Consider the following 18,127-nt stretch of genomic DNA (forward strand, 5'->3'; position numbering starts at 1 on the left):
ACACTTCATCACAATGAAAAGGAATCAGAAAGAATGAAAAAATTTCTTTGTTTTTCTAAAGAATGTAAGTATAGCCGGTCAGAAGGTCTAGGGCTCCCTTTATTAATTTCCAAGGACTGCTATAACAAAGTACCACAAACACTTAAAACAACAGAATTTATTGTCTCACAACCTGGAGACCAGAAGTTCAAAATCAAGACGTCAGCAGGGCCATGCTCTCTCTGAAGGATCTGTGGGAGAATTATTCCGTGCCCCTTTCTAGCTTCTGGTGGTTGCCAGCAATCCTTGGTGCTCCTAGGCTTGCAGCTGGATTACTCTGATCTCTGTCTCCACTGTCACAAGGCCTTTTTCCCTCTGTATTTCTATGTCTCTCTCCTCATAACCAGCCATTGGATTTGTTAGGGGAACCACTGACCAAAAACTGCCCACCCTGGCCAGGCACCACAGTAACCATCTGCATGAGCTGTTTTCCAAAAGGAGGTCCTGGTAAGGAACATGGAACTAACAAGCCACCACCAACCAGAAGAATTCGGGAAAGGTCAAAAGGAGACGCCAGCCCATATGTCCTACCAACCTCCCAGAATCCTCCTCGCTGGACTCCTTCTTGGCTGAGCCATGCGTGCACCACCAGGAAGGACCCTGAGTCAGAATGATTGGCCAGAGACTAATCCAGAAACTAATCCCATCAGCATAAAACCCGGGACTGTGAGCCACGTGGCACAGCAGTCCTCCTGGGTTCCCTTTCCCTCCTGCTCTCCACGCGGGTGCTCCTTCCCACTAAAGTCTCTTGCTTTGTCAGCACGTGTGTCTCCTCGGACATTTCATTTCCAAGTGTTAGACAGAAGCCCACTCTCGGGCCCTTGGAAGCGGTCCCCCTTCCTGCAACAGATTTAGGGTCCACCCTAATCCAGTATGACCTCAACAGACTTGATGAGACTTGAAGTGCGCAGTAAAATTCAATAGAGTGAAAATGTACTTATTAGGGCTCTTTTGGTTGTTAAGAAACCAAACTTAAACTAGCTTAAGTAAAAATGGTTTTCCTGATGAACTAGATATTAAATATTATGAATTACTGTTAATCTTGTTTGGTGTAATAATGTGGTTATATAGGAGAAAACATTTATTTTAAGATATACATGCTGAAGTATTTAGAGGTGAAGTGGCATATCTGCAACTTATTTTCAAATGGTCCAGAAAAAAAAAAATTGCATACACGGGGCGGGGCTGGGTGGGGAGGGACAAATGAGGCAGAATGTTAACAACTATTGAATTTATGATGATAACTGGATTATTCTTTCAACCTCTCTATATGTAGGAAATTTTTCAAAATAAAAAGGTAACCGGAAATGAGGACATATTTTAACTGGGACATGCAGGCTTGGACCTGACTTCAAGGTGGATTAGATCTGGAATTGAAAGAATGTCAAAAGGTGAATATATACTATACAGGTCTTTCATCTCCATACTTTTCTATATACAACATTCCTCTCCAGCAATCACCATGGAAAGCAAGATGTTTCTCACAATGCTCTTTTCCCCAGTTAACCTCTTTCTAAATGAGAGGCAGGAGGGTATCAGGAGGTTGGCACAGGTTCCCCAGTCCAGTGAATGTACTAAAAAAAAGAAGGGATTAAGGGATTAAAGGTTGAGTAAATTAACTCTCTCTTCAATTTATTTTAACTCTTAACTCCCTTCTCATATTTAACAGGGAACAGAATGAGAAACTATAGTAGAATGCAAAAAAAGCCCCAAATCAGTAACATGAAATGTATTATACTCTAGAGGCTAAATATCATTCTCTGGTGAAGAGATTAGCTACCAAGATAGAAAAGAAACAGGCATAGATGGATCATTATCCATCACAGGCTTGACAGTAGAGAAAAAAGTCTGGGAAAATAGGATATTCACCTAACGAAGATGGAAGGAAGAAAAGAGAAAAGGAGGGAGGTAAGGAGGAAAGTAATAAAGAGAGAGCAAATCCGTGAAACAGGGCAGAAGCTAAACTGCCATACCCAGAGCTGTCTCTAGGGATCTCCCTAAATTGATACCACCAAAAGCCCTTCTCAACTTCATCCTGACACTTGTTACAAATTTGAGAGCACGTAAATGGTACTAAGGATCCTGGCCAGTTGGGAAAAATCAGAAGTCCCTTCTGCCCCACAAGAAATGAACCCATTTATATGTAAAACGTATTAATTATCACAAAGCTCCAAAACTTCCTTCAAAAGGGTTAAGCGTTTAAGGCACTTTGTTGATTTGCACTGGTATCTTAAAATAGTAGTTATATTCTATAGACCAGCAAATGAGGCTCTCTCCCTGACACTCCTTATTCAACCAAAAAATAAAATGTTATTTAGAAAAATGTAGTCTTAATGGTGCCTTTCACAGGCCAAATAAACATCCATGAACATCCTAGATAAATTTTAATTACCTGAAAAATACTAATCTCTTACAGATGCAAAAAGAACCATAGCCATTATTTTAACTCAATTCAACTTGTTAAATGCTTGGTTTTCCTGCAATTATATACTTTCATAATTCAAATCTAACTGATTTTAACTTACTCCAATGGACTAAAATGAATCAACAGTTTTACTCATTTAAAGTTCACCACTCCTTTTAGTGCTGTTAATGCATTTTAAAACTTTTTTAAAAAATCAAATCTTTAGAACTTCCCTGGTTGCTCAGTGGTTAAGAATCCACCTGCCAATATAGGGGACATGGGTTCAAGCCCTGGTCCAGGAAGATCTCACATGCCACGGAGCAATTAAGCCTATGCGCCACAATTACTGAGCCCATGCACTAGAACCGCAAGCCACAACTACTGAGCCCACGTGTCACAACTACTGAAGCCCACACGCCTAGAGCCTGTGCTCTGCAACAAGAAGCCACCGTAATGAGATGCCCGTGCACTGCAACAAACAGTAGCCCCCACTCACCGCAACTAGAGAAAGCCCACATGCAACAACGAAGACCCAATGCAGCCAAAAATAAATAAGTAAAAATAAGTAAATTTAAAAGAAAATCTTTAAACACAATTTATTTTGCTACTTGAGGTAAAGACCATTATTTGACCAATAAGTTTACAATGAATAACCTTAGACATATGCCTACTACAAAATGCAAGATTTGAATGATGTGGTTATTAATCCATCATTAAAGATAAATTACAACAACAAAAAATCTGAATTGCCAGCGACCTAGTGGTATTACATCAACTATTTTCAAATATAACATATTCATTCTTGTAAATAATCAATTTAAATAATACTGTAATAAGCCTGGTCAAGTATAAACCTGAACAGTCTTACCTGTATGATGTGGGTCTGATGTTGTCTTTGCAGATGCTTCCAAACAATATTTTTCCCTGTAATTATCCTCATGATTAATTCCTCTAGAACTTTCTTCAGCAGGCAGATTAAAACTGCATATTCTGGGATCATTTTGTGACTGCAAAAAAGTATTCTTATTTGCAGCAACCTAAAAGAACAAAATATGTATTTTATGCTGATATTAAACTTAATTTCCCATATTTTTACATAATAGATTCCTAATTTAAAATGTGAGCTACTAGTTTCTCATACCTAAATGGGGAATATTTAAAAATAAAAATTATAATTTTTATTGTTTGTTTTTTAAGCTACTTTTATTACATAATAAAAGCTGAAAGACATCACAGAATGAAAATTATGCTTACAATTATAGTGTATTTTAAGCAACATATCAAATGAGGTTTTAAACAAGTCACAATATGCCATTCTCAGTCAACTGCTTTTATTCTTGCTAAATTTCTCAATATTAAAAGAAACACTTAAATATTGTTCATTTAAGTGTGATAATGATACCTGCACTGTATTGTTGTTTTAACAGTACCTTATGTTTTAAAGGCAAATACTAAAATATTTACAAATGAAAAGATATTCCTGGAATCTGCATCAAAATAATGAGAGGGGAAGAAGGGGGGAGGGAGCTGGAGAGGAAAAAATGAAGCAAGAACAATTGTCATAAACTGACAATTGTTGAAGCTGGATGATGGGTACATGGGGGTCCTTCATAAACTCTTTTCTCTATTTTTGTATATGTATTAGCTTTCTGTTGCTGCTGTAACAAATTACAAGAAACTTAGTGGCTTAAAGCAACACAAATTTATTTTATAATTTTGTAAGTTTGAACTCTCACTTGGCTCTTAATGGACTAAAATCAAGGTAATCAGCAGGGCAGCATTTCTTTCAGGAGGTTCTAAGGGAGAAAACATTTCCTTGACTTTTCAAACTTCTAAAAGCTACCCACATTCCTTGGCTTGTGGCCCCATTCCTCTACTTCAAAGCCAGTTCCTCTGCATCTCTCTGCCCCTGCTTCCTTAATCACATCTCTTTCTCTAACCCTCTCATCTGTCTCCCTCTTCTACTTTTAAGGACCTCTGTGATTATACTGGGCCCATCTGGATAATCCAGGATGACCACCCCCCACCCCATCTCAAGGTCCTTAACATTAATCACCCAGTCAAAGTCCCTTTTGCCACGTGAGGTAACATACTCACAGGTTCCAGGGATTAGGACATGGACATCTTTGGAAGGCCATTTTTCTGCTTACCATAGTATGTTTGAAATGTTTTTTAAATAACAACTCACAGTAACAGACACAGTCATCATATCTCTATAAATATTCATTATAATAAATTTCAGAGACATTCAAAAACCTATCTGATAAGATTTTAAAGTAAGTCAGGTGAGGGAGGAGTCAAGATGGTGGTGTGGAAGATGCAGAGTTAGTGTCTCCCCACAACTAGGGTGCCTGCTGGCCGCTGGTGGGGGATTTTGACCCCCAAGGAGACGGGAGGAACCCCAAGGTGAACCAGTAGGACAGAGGGGTACCAAGGGGGGAGAAGTGGAGGCCAGACAAGATCAGCGCCTCTGAGGCCAGGGAGATCAGGAGAGGCAGGTAGGACGGACTCTCCGGGAGAGCGGGTGAGGAGCAGAGGGCAATTGTATGGCCCTCTTGGGCAGGGGAGGCTGCTGAGCTCCCAGGCCGGTCCCCTGCCCTCCAAGGCCCCCCCTTTTCCTGTCCTCCCCCCAGCACCGGCTGCATTGGTCCTGGGGCATAGGAGGGAGACTAGGGAGATCAGGAGAGGCAGGCAGGAAGGGCCCTCCCAGACCAGAGGAGCAGGAGAGAAGAGGAGGGTGTTTGCCCCACCCACTCAACCCCAGAAAGCCTGCTAGGCTCCCAGGTGCGGTTCCCTGCCCTCTGAGACCGGGGTTGGGGGCACAACTGGGCCCCTTCTGTTCCTTGAGCCTAATCCGCACTGCCAGGGCCTTTTCCAGCCCTGTGAGTCTGGATCATGGGCCAGGCCCACCACCCAAACTTCGCCCTTGCTTAGGCCCTGCTCTCCACAGCCAAGGCCTCGCCCACCCTTTTTTTCTTCCTTTCCCTCCTCCTCTTTTTTACTCTTGTGGTACTGATGTACCTTCTGGTTGTTGATTCATCTATATTTTTATTTTTACATTCTTTCTAACATATCTGTTAGTCTCCTAGTCTAATTTTATTTTCTACTTTGTTATTTTTCTCTCTTTTAGTTTTTTGCCACCACGCACGGCTTGCAGGATCTTGATTCATGAGCCTGGGGCTGGGGGAAGCTCCTTCAGTGGGAGCTCCGAGTCCGAACCACTGGACTAACAGAGAATCTCTGACCCCAGGGCATATTCATTGGCGTGAGGTCTCACAAAGTTCCTCATCTCAGCACCAAGACCCAGCTCTACCCAAGAGTCTACAAACTCCAGTGTTGGAAGCCTCAGGCTGAACAACGAGTAAAACAGGAACACAATCCCACTCATTAAAAAAAAAAAAAAAAAAAAAAGAGAGAGAGAGAGAGATGGCAAAAAAGAATGTCACAGATGAAGAAGCAAGGTAAAAACCTACAAGACCAAATAAATGAAGAGGAAATAGGCAATCTACCTGAAAAAGAATTCACAGTAATGATAGCAAAGGTGATCCAGAATCTCAGAAATAGAATGGAAGCATGGATTGAGAAAATACAAGAAATGTTTAACAAAGATCTAGAAGAACTAAAGAACAAACAAACAGAGATGAACAACACAATAACTGAAATAAAAAATACACTAGAAGGAAGCAATAACAGAATAATGGAGGCAGAAGAACGAATAAGTGAGTGGGAAGACAAACTGGTGGAAATAACTGTCGAGGAGCAGAATAAAGAAAAAGAATGAAAAGAATTGAAGACAATCTCAGAAACCACTCGGACAACACTAAACGCACCAACATTTGAATTATAGTGGTCCCAGAAGAAGAAGAGAAAAAGAAAGGGTCTGAGAAAATATTTGAAGAGATTATAGTCGAAAACTTCCCTAATGTGGGAAAGGAAATAGTCACCTGAGTCCAGGAAGCAAAGAGAGTCCCATACAGGATAAACCTTATGAAAAACACACCAAGAGACATATTAATCAAACTAACAAAAATTAAATTCAAAGAAAAAATATTAAAAGCAGCAAGGAAAAATACAAAAATAACATACAAAGGAATCCCCATAAGGTTACCAGCTAATTTTTCAGTGGAAACTCTGCAGGCCAGAAGGAAATGGCAGGATATACTTAAAGTGATGAAAGAGAAAAAATCTACAACCAAGATTACTCTCCCCAGCAAAGATCTCATTCAGATTCGATGGAGAAGTCAAAAGCTTTTCAGACAAACAAAAGCAAAGAGAATTCGGCACCACCAAACCAGCTTTAAAACAAACACTAAAGAAACTTTTCTAAGTGGGAAACAAAAGAGAAGAAAAACACCCACAAAAACAAACCCAAAACAATTAAGAAAATGGTAATTGCAACATATATATCAATAATAACCCTGAAGGTAAATGGATTAAATGCCCCAACCAAAAGACACAGACTGGCTGAATGGATACAAAAACAAGACCCATATATATGCTGTCTATAAGAGACCCACTTCAGACCTAGGGACACATACAGACTGAAACTGAAGGGATGGAAAATGATATTCCATGCAAATAGAAATCAAAAGCAAGCTGGAGTAGCAATGCTCACATCAGATAAAATAGACTTTAAAATAAAGACTATTACAGGAGATAAGCAGGGACCCTACATAATGATCAAAGGATCAATCTGAGAAGATATAACAATTATAAATGTTTATGCACCCAACATAGGTGCACTCTAATACATAAGGCAAATGCTAACAACCATGAAGGGAGAAATCTACAATAACACCATAATAGTAGGGGACATTAACACCCCACTTACACCAATGGACAAATCATCCAAACAGAAAATAAATAAGGAGACACAAGCTTTAAATGACACAATAGACCAGATAGATCTAATTGATATTTGTAGGACATTCCACCCAAAAGTGGCAGAATACACTTTCTTCTCAAGTGCACGTGGAACATTCTCCAGGATAGATCACATCTTGGGTCACAAATCAAGCCTCAGAAAATTTAAGAAAATTGAAATCGTATCAAGCATCTTTTCTGACCACAACGCTATGAGATTAGAAATCAATTACAGGAAAAAAAACTGTAAAAAACACAAATACATGGGTGCTAAACAGTGCGCTACTAAATAACCAAGAGATCACTGAGGAAATCAAAAAATACACAGAAACAAATGACAACAAAAACACGATGACCCAAAAGCTATGGGATGCAGCCAAAGCAGTTCTAAGAGGGAAGATTACAGAAATTTAATCTCACCTCAAGAAACAAGAAAAATCTCAAATAAACAATGTAACCTTACACCTAAAGCAACTAGAGAAGGAAGAACAAAGAAAACACAAAGATAGTAGAAGGAAAGAAATTATAAAGATCAGAACAGAAATAAATGAAATAGAAATGAAGAAAACAATAGCAAAGATCAATAAAACTAAAAGTTGATTCTTTGAGAAGATAAAATTGATAAACCTTTAGCCAGACTCATCAAGAAAAAAAGGGAGAGGATGCAAATCAATAAAATTAGAAATGAAAAAGGAGAAATCACAACTGACACTGCAGAAATACAAAGGATTATAAGAGACTACTACAAACAATTATATGCCAATAAAATGGACAACCAAGAAGAAATGGACAAATTCTTGGAAAGGTACAATTTTCCAAGACTGAACCAAGAAAAATTAGAAAATATAAACAGACCCATCACAAGTAATGAAATTGAAACTGTGATTAAAAATCTTCCAACAAACAGAAGTCTAAGACCAGATGGCTTCACAGGCAAATTCTATCAAACGTTTAGAGAAGAGCTAACACCGATCCTCCTCAAACTCTTCCAAAAAACTGCAGAGGGAGAAACTCCCAAATTCATTTTACGAAGCCACCATCACCCTGATACCAAAACCAGGCAAAGACGCCACAAAAAAAGAAAACTACAGGCCAATATCACTGATGAACATAGATGCAAAAATCCTGAACAAAATACTAGCAAACAGAATCCAACAGCACATTAAAAGGATCATACACCATGATCAAGTGGGATTTATCCCAGGGATGCAAAGATTCTTCAATATACGTAAATCAATCAATGTGACACACCACATTAACAAACTGAAGAATAAAAACCATATGATCATCTCAATACATGCAGAAAAAGCATTTGACAAAATTCAACACCCATGTATGAAAAAAACTCTCCAGAAAGTGGGCATAGAGGGAACATACCTCAACATAATAAAGCCCATATGCAACAAACCCACAGCTAACATCATTCTCAATGGTGAAAAACTGAAAGCATTTCCTCTCAGATCAGGAAGAAGAACAGTATGTTCACTCTCGCCACTATTATTCAACATAGTTTGGAAGTCCTAGCCACAGCAATCTAAGAAGAAAAAGAAATACAAGGAATCCAAATTGGAAAGGAAAAAGTGAAACTGTCACTGTTTGCAGATGACATGACACCATACATAGAAAATCCTAAAGATGCGACCAGAAAACTACTAGAACTAATCAATGAATTTGGTAAGGTTGCAGGATACAAAATTAATGCACAGAAATCTCTGGCATTCCTATACACCAACAACAAAAAATCAGAAAAAGAAATTAAGGAAACAATCCCATTTACCACTGCAACAAAAAGAATAAAATTCCTAGGAATAAACCTCCCTAAGGAGGTGAAAGACTTGTACTCAGAAAACTATAAAACACAGATGAAAAGAACTCAAAGATTACATAAACAGGCGGAGAAATATACCATGTTCTTGGATTGGAAGAATCAATATTGTGAAAATGACTATCCTACCCAAAGCAAGCTACAGATTCAGTGCAATTCCTATCAAACTACCAATGGCATTCTTCACAGAATTAGAACAAAAAATCTTACAATTTGTATGGAAACACAAAAGACCCCAAATAGCCAAAGCAATCTTGAGAAAGAAAAACGGAGTTGGAGGAATCAGGCTCCCCAACTTCAAACTATACCACAAAGCTACAGTAATCAAGTCAGTATGGTACTGGCACAAAAAAAGAAATATAGATCAATGGTACAGGATAGAATGCCCAGAGATAAACCCAGGTACATATGGGCACCTAATTTACGACAAAGGAGGCAAGAACCTACAATGGAGAAAAGACAGCCTCTTCAATAAGTGGTGCTGGGAAAACTGGACAGCTACACGTAGAAGAATGAAATTAGAACACTACCTAACACCATAAACAAAAATAAACTCAAAATGGATTAAAGACCTAAATGTAAGACCAGGCACTATAAAACTTTTAGACGAAAACAAGGAAAAACACTCTTTGACATAAATCACAGCAAGATCTTTTTTGACCCACCTCCTAGAGTAACAGAAATTTTGTGCTACAAATAAAACCATCAAGAAAGTGAAAGGCAAAAACAGAATGGGTGAAAATATTTGCAAATCATATATCTGATAAGCGACCTATGTTTAGAATATACAAAGAACCCTTACAACTCTATAATAAAAAGCAAATAATCCAACTTAAAAAAGGACAGGGCTTCCCCGGTGGCGCAGTGGTTGAGAGTCCGCCTGCCGATGCAGGGGACACGGGTTCATGCCCCGGTCCAGGAGGATCCCACATGCTGCGGAGCGGCTGGGCCTGTGAGCCGTGGCCGCTGGGCCTGTGCGTCCGGAGCCTGTGCTCCGCGACGGGAGAGGCCACAACAGTGAGAGGCCCGCATACCGCAAAAACAACAAAAACAGAAACAAAAAAAACATACGTCTACACAACAATTTATACACTAATATTCATCAGCATTATTCATAATACCTAAAAAATTTTAAAAATGGAAACAAACCAAACACCCATCAACCGACAGATGGAAAAATAAAATACGGTATATTAATAAAATGAAATATTATTCAGTGTGGCAAGCAGAATAATGCCTCCCGAAGGTGTCTACACCCTAATTCCCAGAACCTGTGGATATGTTACCTTATGTGGCAGAAGACTCTTTGCAGGTGCAATTAAGGTTAAGGACCTTGAAATAGAGAGATTGTCCTGAATTATCCAGGCAGGCCCAATGTAACCAAATGAGTTCCAGTTTCAGAGAACCAAAAAGATGGCAATATAAGAACTCAAATCGCTATTACCAATTTTGAAAACGTAGGAAGGGGACCATGAGCAAAGGAATGTAGGTGGTCTGTAGAATCTAGAAAAGGCAAAGGAAACATTCTTTTTTTTTTTGCGGTACGTGGGCCTTTCACTGTTGTGGCCTCTCCTGTTGCGGAGCACAGGCTCTGGACGCGCAGGCTCAGCAGCCATGGCTCACAGGCCCAGCCGCTCCGCGGCATGTGGGATCTTCCCGGACCGGGGCACGAACCTATGTCCCCTGCATCGGCAGGCAGACTCTCAACCACTGCACCACCAGGGAAGCCCAGGAAACATTCTTAAAACCTCCAGAAATAAATGCAACCCTGCCAACACCTTGATCTTAGCCCAGTGAAACCCACGTTGGGCTTCTGACCTACAGATCTGTAAGATAATACATTTGCATTATTTTCCTTTTTTTAAAATATTTACTTATTTGGCTGCATCGGTTCTTAGTTGCAGCACATGGAATCTTTCGTTGCGGTGCACAGGCTCTTCGTTGCAGCACGTGGGCTTCTCTCTAGTTGTGGTGCGTGGGTTCAAGAGAGCGCGGACTCAGTAGTTGTGTAGTTGTGGTGTGTGAGCTTAGTTGCCCTGAAGCATGTGGGATCTTAGTTCTCTGACCAGGGATCGAATCCACGTCTCTTGCATTGGAAGGCAGAATCTTAACCACTGGACCACCAGGGAAGTCCCACATTTGCATTGTATTAAGTCACTAAATTTCTGGTAATCTGTTACAGCAGCAATAGAAAACTAATACATTCAGCAATAAAAAGAAATGAATTACTGATACATGCTACAATGTAGATGAGCCTTTTGAAAAACACTACGCTAACTGAAAAAAGTGAGTCACAAAAGGCCACATGTGTGATTTCATTTATATGAAATGTTCATAATAGGTAAATATATAGAAACAGAAAGTAGATTAGTGGTTGCTAAGGGCTGGGGGATTTTGATGGGCTGATGTGTATGAGGTCTCTTTCTGGAATGATAAAAATGTTCTTTTGGTGAGCATTGCACAACTCTGAACATACTAAAGACAACTGAATTGTAGTAGGTAGACTACAGGTATGTGAATTGTATTTAAATAAAGCTGCTTGTACAAAAAGAAACCTTATTTAAAATTAAAAACTATGCTTACATAGTTTTCTCCTTATATTGTGGCCAGAATTCTAAAGGAGTGTAGGATAAAACAAACAGATGCAGGCCAAAAAACAGAGTCAAAAATCAATAGATGTTTTCAACAACAAAAAGACAAAACACCAGTTAAAAGCCAAGGACTTGAACAGATATTTCTCCAAAGAAGATAAGCAAATGGTCAATAAGCACACGAAAAGATGCTCAGCATTACTAGCCATTAGGAAAATGCAAATCAAGACCACAATGAAATGCCACTTCACACCAACAATAATGGCCATAATCAAAACAAAACAAAAAAAACAACAGCAATGAAAACAGAAAATAACCAGTGTTGCTGAGGATGTGGAGAAACTGGAACCCTCATACATGGCTGGTGGGAATGTAAAATGGTTCAGTAGCTATGGAAACAATTTGGTAGTTCCTCAAAAAATAAACACAGAATCACCATATGATCTAGCAATTCCACTCCTAAGTATATACACAAGAGAACTGAAAACAGGTACCCAAACAGAAACTTGTATGCCAGTGTTCACATCAGCATTATTCATAATAGCCAAAAAGTGGAAACAACTCAAGTATCTATCAATAAATGAGTGAATAAGTATATACATATACAACTGAATACTACTTAACCATACAAAGCACTGATGTTCTGATACCTGCTACAACATGAATGATCCTGAAAACGTCAGGCTAAATGAAATAAGCCAGAGACAACAGGGCAAATATTTATGATTCCATTTATATGAGGTACCTAGGGTAATCAAATCCATGGAGACAGAAAGTAGAATAGTGATGACCGGAGGGGAGAGCAGGGAATTATTCCCTAATGGTTACAAAGTTTCTGTTTAGAGTAATGAAAAAGTTTTGAACACAGACAGTGGTGATTTTTGCACAACAGTGTGAACGAAATTAATGCCACCTACCTGCATGCTTAAAAATGGTAAAATGGCAAATTTTATGTTATACATATCTTACCATAATAAAAAAAATAGAAGAAATATTAGTAGACTTTAATCTCCATAACATAAATGAATCAGAGAACTGTAGAGTAGCAGAAGTGTGGACTGCCCATTTTATATATGCTCTATATAACCTTTATATAACTTCTATATACCTAAGACTAAAACAATCCTTCATATTAGTAGTAAAGAATATATATTAAGACTGTTTCGGGGGCTTCCCTGGTGGCACAGTGGTTAAGAATCCACCTACCAGTGCAGAGGACGTGGGTTTGATCCCTGGTCTGGGAAGATCCCACATGCCGTGGAGCAACTAAGCCCATGTGCCACAACTACTGAGCCTGCACTCTAGAGCCCACGAGCCACAACTACTGAAGCCTGTGTGGCTAGAGCCTACGCTCCGCAACAAGAAGCCACCGCAATGAGAAGACTGCACACCACAATGAAGAGTAGCCCCTGCTCGCCGCAACTAGAGAAAGCCCGCGCGCAGCAACGAAGACCCAACGCAGTCAAAAATAAACAAATAAATTTATAAAAATTAATAAAACTAAAAAACAAAAAAGACTGCTTCGGGACTTCCCTGGTGGTCCAGTGGCTGGGAGTCCGCCTTCCAATGCAGGGGGCGTGGGTTCGATCCCTGGTTGGGGAACTGGGATCCCACATGCTGCAACTACTGGGCCTGCGCACCCTGGAGCCCTCATGCCACAACTAGAGAGACGCCCGCGTGCCGCAGCAAAAGAACCCCACAGGCCACAAAGAAGATCCCGCGTGCCGCAACTAGGACCTGACGCAACCAAATAAATAAACAAATAAATAAATAATGTAGATTTGTTTAAAAAAAAAGACTGTTTCGAGCACTTACTTTTTACAAGCATAAATGAAAGGAAGTGTCCAGAACACTGATATAAAGCATTATTTATATGTTTTCTCTTTAAGTTGCCTTAAAGTTTTCACTTATTTATGTGTTACCTTTAAAAAGAACACTGATCAGAACAACTTTTTTTTTAACAAGAATCTCCACCCCTTCCCTTGCAGAGGTATTTTTCACTGTTAACAAAAGTTTATTTTACAGACCTAACCCAAGTTTATTTTATGTCGTTCCTTTAAAATATATATATTTAGTCATTATTTCTAAGGTTTTTAGAAGAATTTATCAGAGATACTGAAAATTCCTATAGGCATTAAGTATTACTACCTGTTTAAATGGCACTTTTTAAAAAATACATGCTTCTCTAGATTATACTTCCTTTACTGTTTTGTTTTGTCTTTTTACCTCAGATAATTTTATATCTGAATTCAGCTTTGTAACCTCTTCATTAGGACTTGGATTACTTCTTGCTGGCGGTATAAATTTTGGCTTTTTGAAGGGATTCCCTTGCAACTGACTTGGTGCTGCCGATCGTCTCATATTCAGCAGTATTAACCTGAAAAATACCCAAAACAAAAATGATCTAGTCATAAGTCAGATTAGAATCACCTCCAAGTATATATCATCACTACAATCATGACATCTTAAAAAATATAAGAGAATAGACCTGTAAAAAGCCTTAGGAAACAAATTCAACAGCTGGTAACATTTTATTTTCTATCATAAAAGGCTTCTGAAAATATTTAAGATTTAAATTACATGGTGTAAACCTGAGCATATATTGTATCAGTTTTGATAAAACTATAGATTAGATAATGATTCTATAGCCTTAAACTCAATTTACATAGTAGTTTCAAAAGAAACATAATTATTCACAGACATACATCCAACATGTTGCTTTTTTTCTATTCCATTAATCCATAAACTGCATGAGGGTAACAATCATTCTTGTTTTCTTCACCACTCTGTAAGCAGCTTCGACCACAAAGCCAGATACATTATAATCACTAAGGAATATTTTTGAATGAATGAATAAAATCCTGGCAATTAAAAGAACACATTTACAGTTCAATTTCCTTTTAAAACCATGGGATATTTTAAATATATAAATCAAGAGACTAGAACCAGGTTTCCAAACTTTTGCTCAATATTATTTCCACCAGGACAGGACAGGTGAGACAGATAAAAGCCAAGAACATTACATGCACACATCATGCTTCTGCAATGGACGGCAGTAAGCACTCTTATTCAAAGTAATCTCACAAAACACTACACAAGATATGGCATCAACAAGGATGTACATGGCTACCAAAATTATTTGTTTAATCCAGAAATTCCACTTCTGGGAATTTACTCTAAGGAATTACCAAAGATATACTCAAAGAATTATGTATAAGGGTAATCATGCCAATATTACTTATAGTAAGAGAGAAAAAAGGAAATTTGAATATCCATAACAAGGTACTAGACAAATAAGTTACATCACATCCACAAAATGGAACACACTCTCTTCATACACCACTGAAGTGGTGAGTAGTACTGCAGTTTCCCAAGCAAGCCATGTTCTCTTTTCCTCTAGGCCTTTGAACAAACTTTCCCCTATACAGTGTTGGGAATGCCTTTAGCATTTTCCTTTGCCTGATTGATTCCAATTTATCCTTTAGGACTCTTAACTATGAGCCCTCTTCATCTCTGCTCAAAGACTGGATTAGAGACCCTTCCTACGTGTGCACTACCCAAGCACTTTTCACACTGTAATGAAACTACCTATTAATTCACCCAAGCTGTAAACTCCTGAATCAGGCATGAAGTCTTACATTCCATTCATCACTATATTGCCAGTACCAACACAAGAAAGCATTCAGTATTTGTTATATAAATAATTCTACAGCCATTAATGGGGAAAAAAATCACATTTTAAAAGAATGTTTAGGGACTTCCCTGGTGGCGCAGTGGATAAGACTCTGCGGTCCCAATGCAGGGGGCCCAGGTTCGATCAATGGTCAGGGAACCAGATCCCACATCATGCCGCAACTAAGAGTTTGCATGCCACAACTAAGGAGCCCACCTGCCACAACTAAGACCCAGTGCAACCAAATAAATAAATATTTAAAAAATAATAAAAACTGGTATCAAAAATACTTCCAAGTTAGTAATAAAAATAAGTCCTTAAATTTAAAAAAATAAAAGAATGTTTAATGATGTGAAATGTTTTTTATATATCAAATAAAAAATGGCTATAGAAAGCAATTTTAGCAAGGCTGCAAGATACCAGGTTAATACCCAAAAGTCAATTGTCTTCCAACATACCAGCAATGAATAAGTGGAATTTGAAATTAAAAACACAATACCATTTACATCAGCACCCCATAAAAATGAAACACTTAAGTGTAATCTAACAAAACATGTATAAGATCTATGTGGGGAAAAACTATAAAACTCTGCTGAGTGAAATCAAAGAACTAAATAAATGGAGAGATTCCATGTTCATGGATAGAAAGACTAAATATTGTTAAGGTGTCAGTTCTTCTCAACTTTATAGATTAATACCATCCCAACTAAAATCCCAGCAATTTATTTTGTGGATATCAAAACACTGATTCTAAAGTTTATATGGAGAGGCAAATGACCCAGAATAGCCAACACAATATGGAAAGAAGAGAACAAAGAGAACTGATAATACCTGACTTTAAGACTTAACATATAGCTACAGTCATCAAGACAGTGTGGTATTGGTGAAATAGACAAATGAATCAACAGAATAGAATAGAGAGCCAGAAATAGACCCACATAAAGACAGTCTTTGACAAAGGAGCAAAGGCAATACAATGGAGCAAAGATAGTGTCTTCCACAAATGGTGCTAAGACAACTGGACATTCACATCAAAGAAAATGAATCTAGAAACAGACTTTACACCCTTCACAAAAATTAACTTAAAATGAATCAGAGGCTTACATGTAAAACGCAAAGCTATAGAACTCCTAGAAGATAATATGGAAGAAAAGCCAGATGACCTTGGGTATGGTGATGACTTTTTAACTACAACACCAAAGGCACAATCCATGAAAGACGATAATTGATAATCTGGACCTGATTAAAATTAAAAACTTCTGCTCTGAAAAAAGGCAATGTCAAGGGAATGAAAAGACAAGCCACAGACTGGGAAAAAATATTTGCAAAAGGTGCATCTGATAAAGGACTATTATCCAAAACGTACAAAGAAATCTTAAAACTCAACAATAAGAAAACCCAGTTAAAAAGTGGGCCAAAGACCTTAAAAGACATATCACAAAAGATATACAGATAACAAATAAGTACATGGAAAGATGCTCCACATCATATGTCATCAAGAATGAAGAAAATCCAGAACACTGACAACACCAAATGCTGGTGAGGATGTGGAGCAGTAGGAAGTTTTGTTCATTGCTGGTGGGAATGCAAAATGGTGCAGCCACTCTGGAAAACTTTTTAGCACATTTTAGCACTTTCTTGCAAAACTGAACATACTTTTAACATAAGATAACTCCTTTCAACAAAGAGTTGAAAATTTATGTCCACACAAAAACTTGCATACAAATAGTTATAGCAACTATAATTACAATTACGAATAGTAATTGCCAAACTTGAAAGCAACCAAGCATTCAGTAGGTGAATGGATAAATAAACTGTGGTGTATCCAGACCATGGAATGTTATTCCACACTTTAAAAAAAAAAAAGCTGTCAAGCCATGAAAAGACATGGAGGAACCAAAAATGTATATTACTAAATGAAAGAAGCAATCTGAAAAGGCTACATACTGTATGATTCCAACAATGTGACATCCTGAAAAACTATGGAGGCAAAACTATGGAGACATTAAAAAGATCAGTGGTTGCCAAGGGTTAGGGGAGGGGCAGGGATGCAAAGGCAGAGCAGAGAATTTTTTAAGGCAATGAAAATATTCTGTATAATGCCCTAATGATGGATACATGTCATTATATATTTGTCCAAATCCACAGAATGTAGAATGCCAAGAATGAATACTATTGTAAACTATGGACTTTGGGTGCTTATGTGTGTCAACTGTAAAAAATGTACCATTCTGGTGAGGGATGCTGATAATGAGGGAAGGCAGGGATATATGGGAAATCTCCACCTTCCCCTCAACTTTGCTGTAAACCTAAAAGTGCTCTAAAAATAATAAGTTTTAATTTCACAAATGGCTACCAAACATGTTCAGCATCATTCCAATTTTATAAAAAAAAAAATAGTATGTATGTTTGTACTTTTTAAAAGACTAGAAAGCAAAGGGGCATGAGGAACTTTTCGGGGTGACTGAGATAACCTGCATCAGATTGTAGTATGATTACAAGTTTGTCAAAACTCATCTAAGTATACGCATTGAATTATAAACTGTAAATTACACATCTATAAAGATTTTTAAAAGACTAGAAAAACACATGCCACAACATTAACACTGACTATGTCTAGATGTTAGAATTACCAGTAATTTTTTATTTTCTTCTGAGTTCTTTCCTACATATTTCCAATTTTCTACAAAAAAAAAAAAAAAAAGAACTGCAGCCAATTAAGCTGTGACACG

General features: G+C 38.1%; 1 protein-coding gene across 1 annotated transcript in view; it reads right to left on the reverse strand.

The window, feature by feature from the left end:
* RAD54B (RAD54 homolog B) overlaps positions 1-18,127 on the reverse strand; it is a 95,010-nt gene that overhangs the window by 74,669 nt on the left and 2,214 nt on the right. Inside the window, exons 2-3 of the mRNA XM_059994904.1 lie at positions 13,949-14,099; positions 3,312-3,480 (exon numbers count right to left, since the gene is read on the reverse strand). Of these exons, the coding sequence (XP_059850887.1) occupies positions 3,312-3,480; positions 13,949-14,083 (304 nt within the window). The 5' untranslated portion in view covers positions 14,084-14,099. The remainder of the gene's footprint in view (positions 1-3,311; positions 3,481-13,948; positions 14,100-18,127) is intronic.

The sequence above is a fragment of the Delphinus delphis genome, chromosome 17, assembly GCF_949987515.2.
Source record: "Delphinus delphis chromosome 17, mDelDel1.2, whole genome shotgun sequence".
Classification (NCBI taxonomy): Eukaryota; Metazoa; Chordata; class Mammalia; order Artiodactyla; family Delphinidae; genus Delphinus; species Delphinus delphis.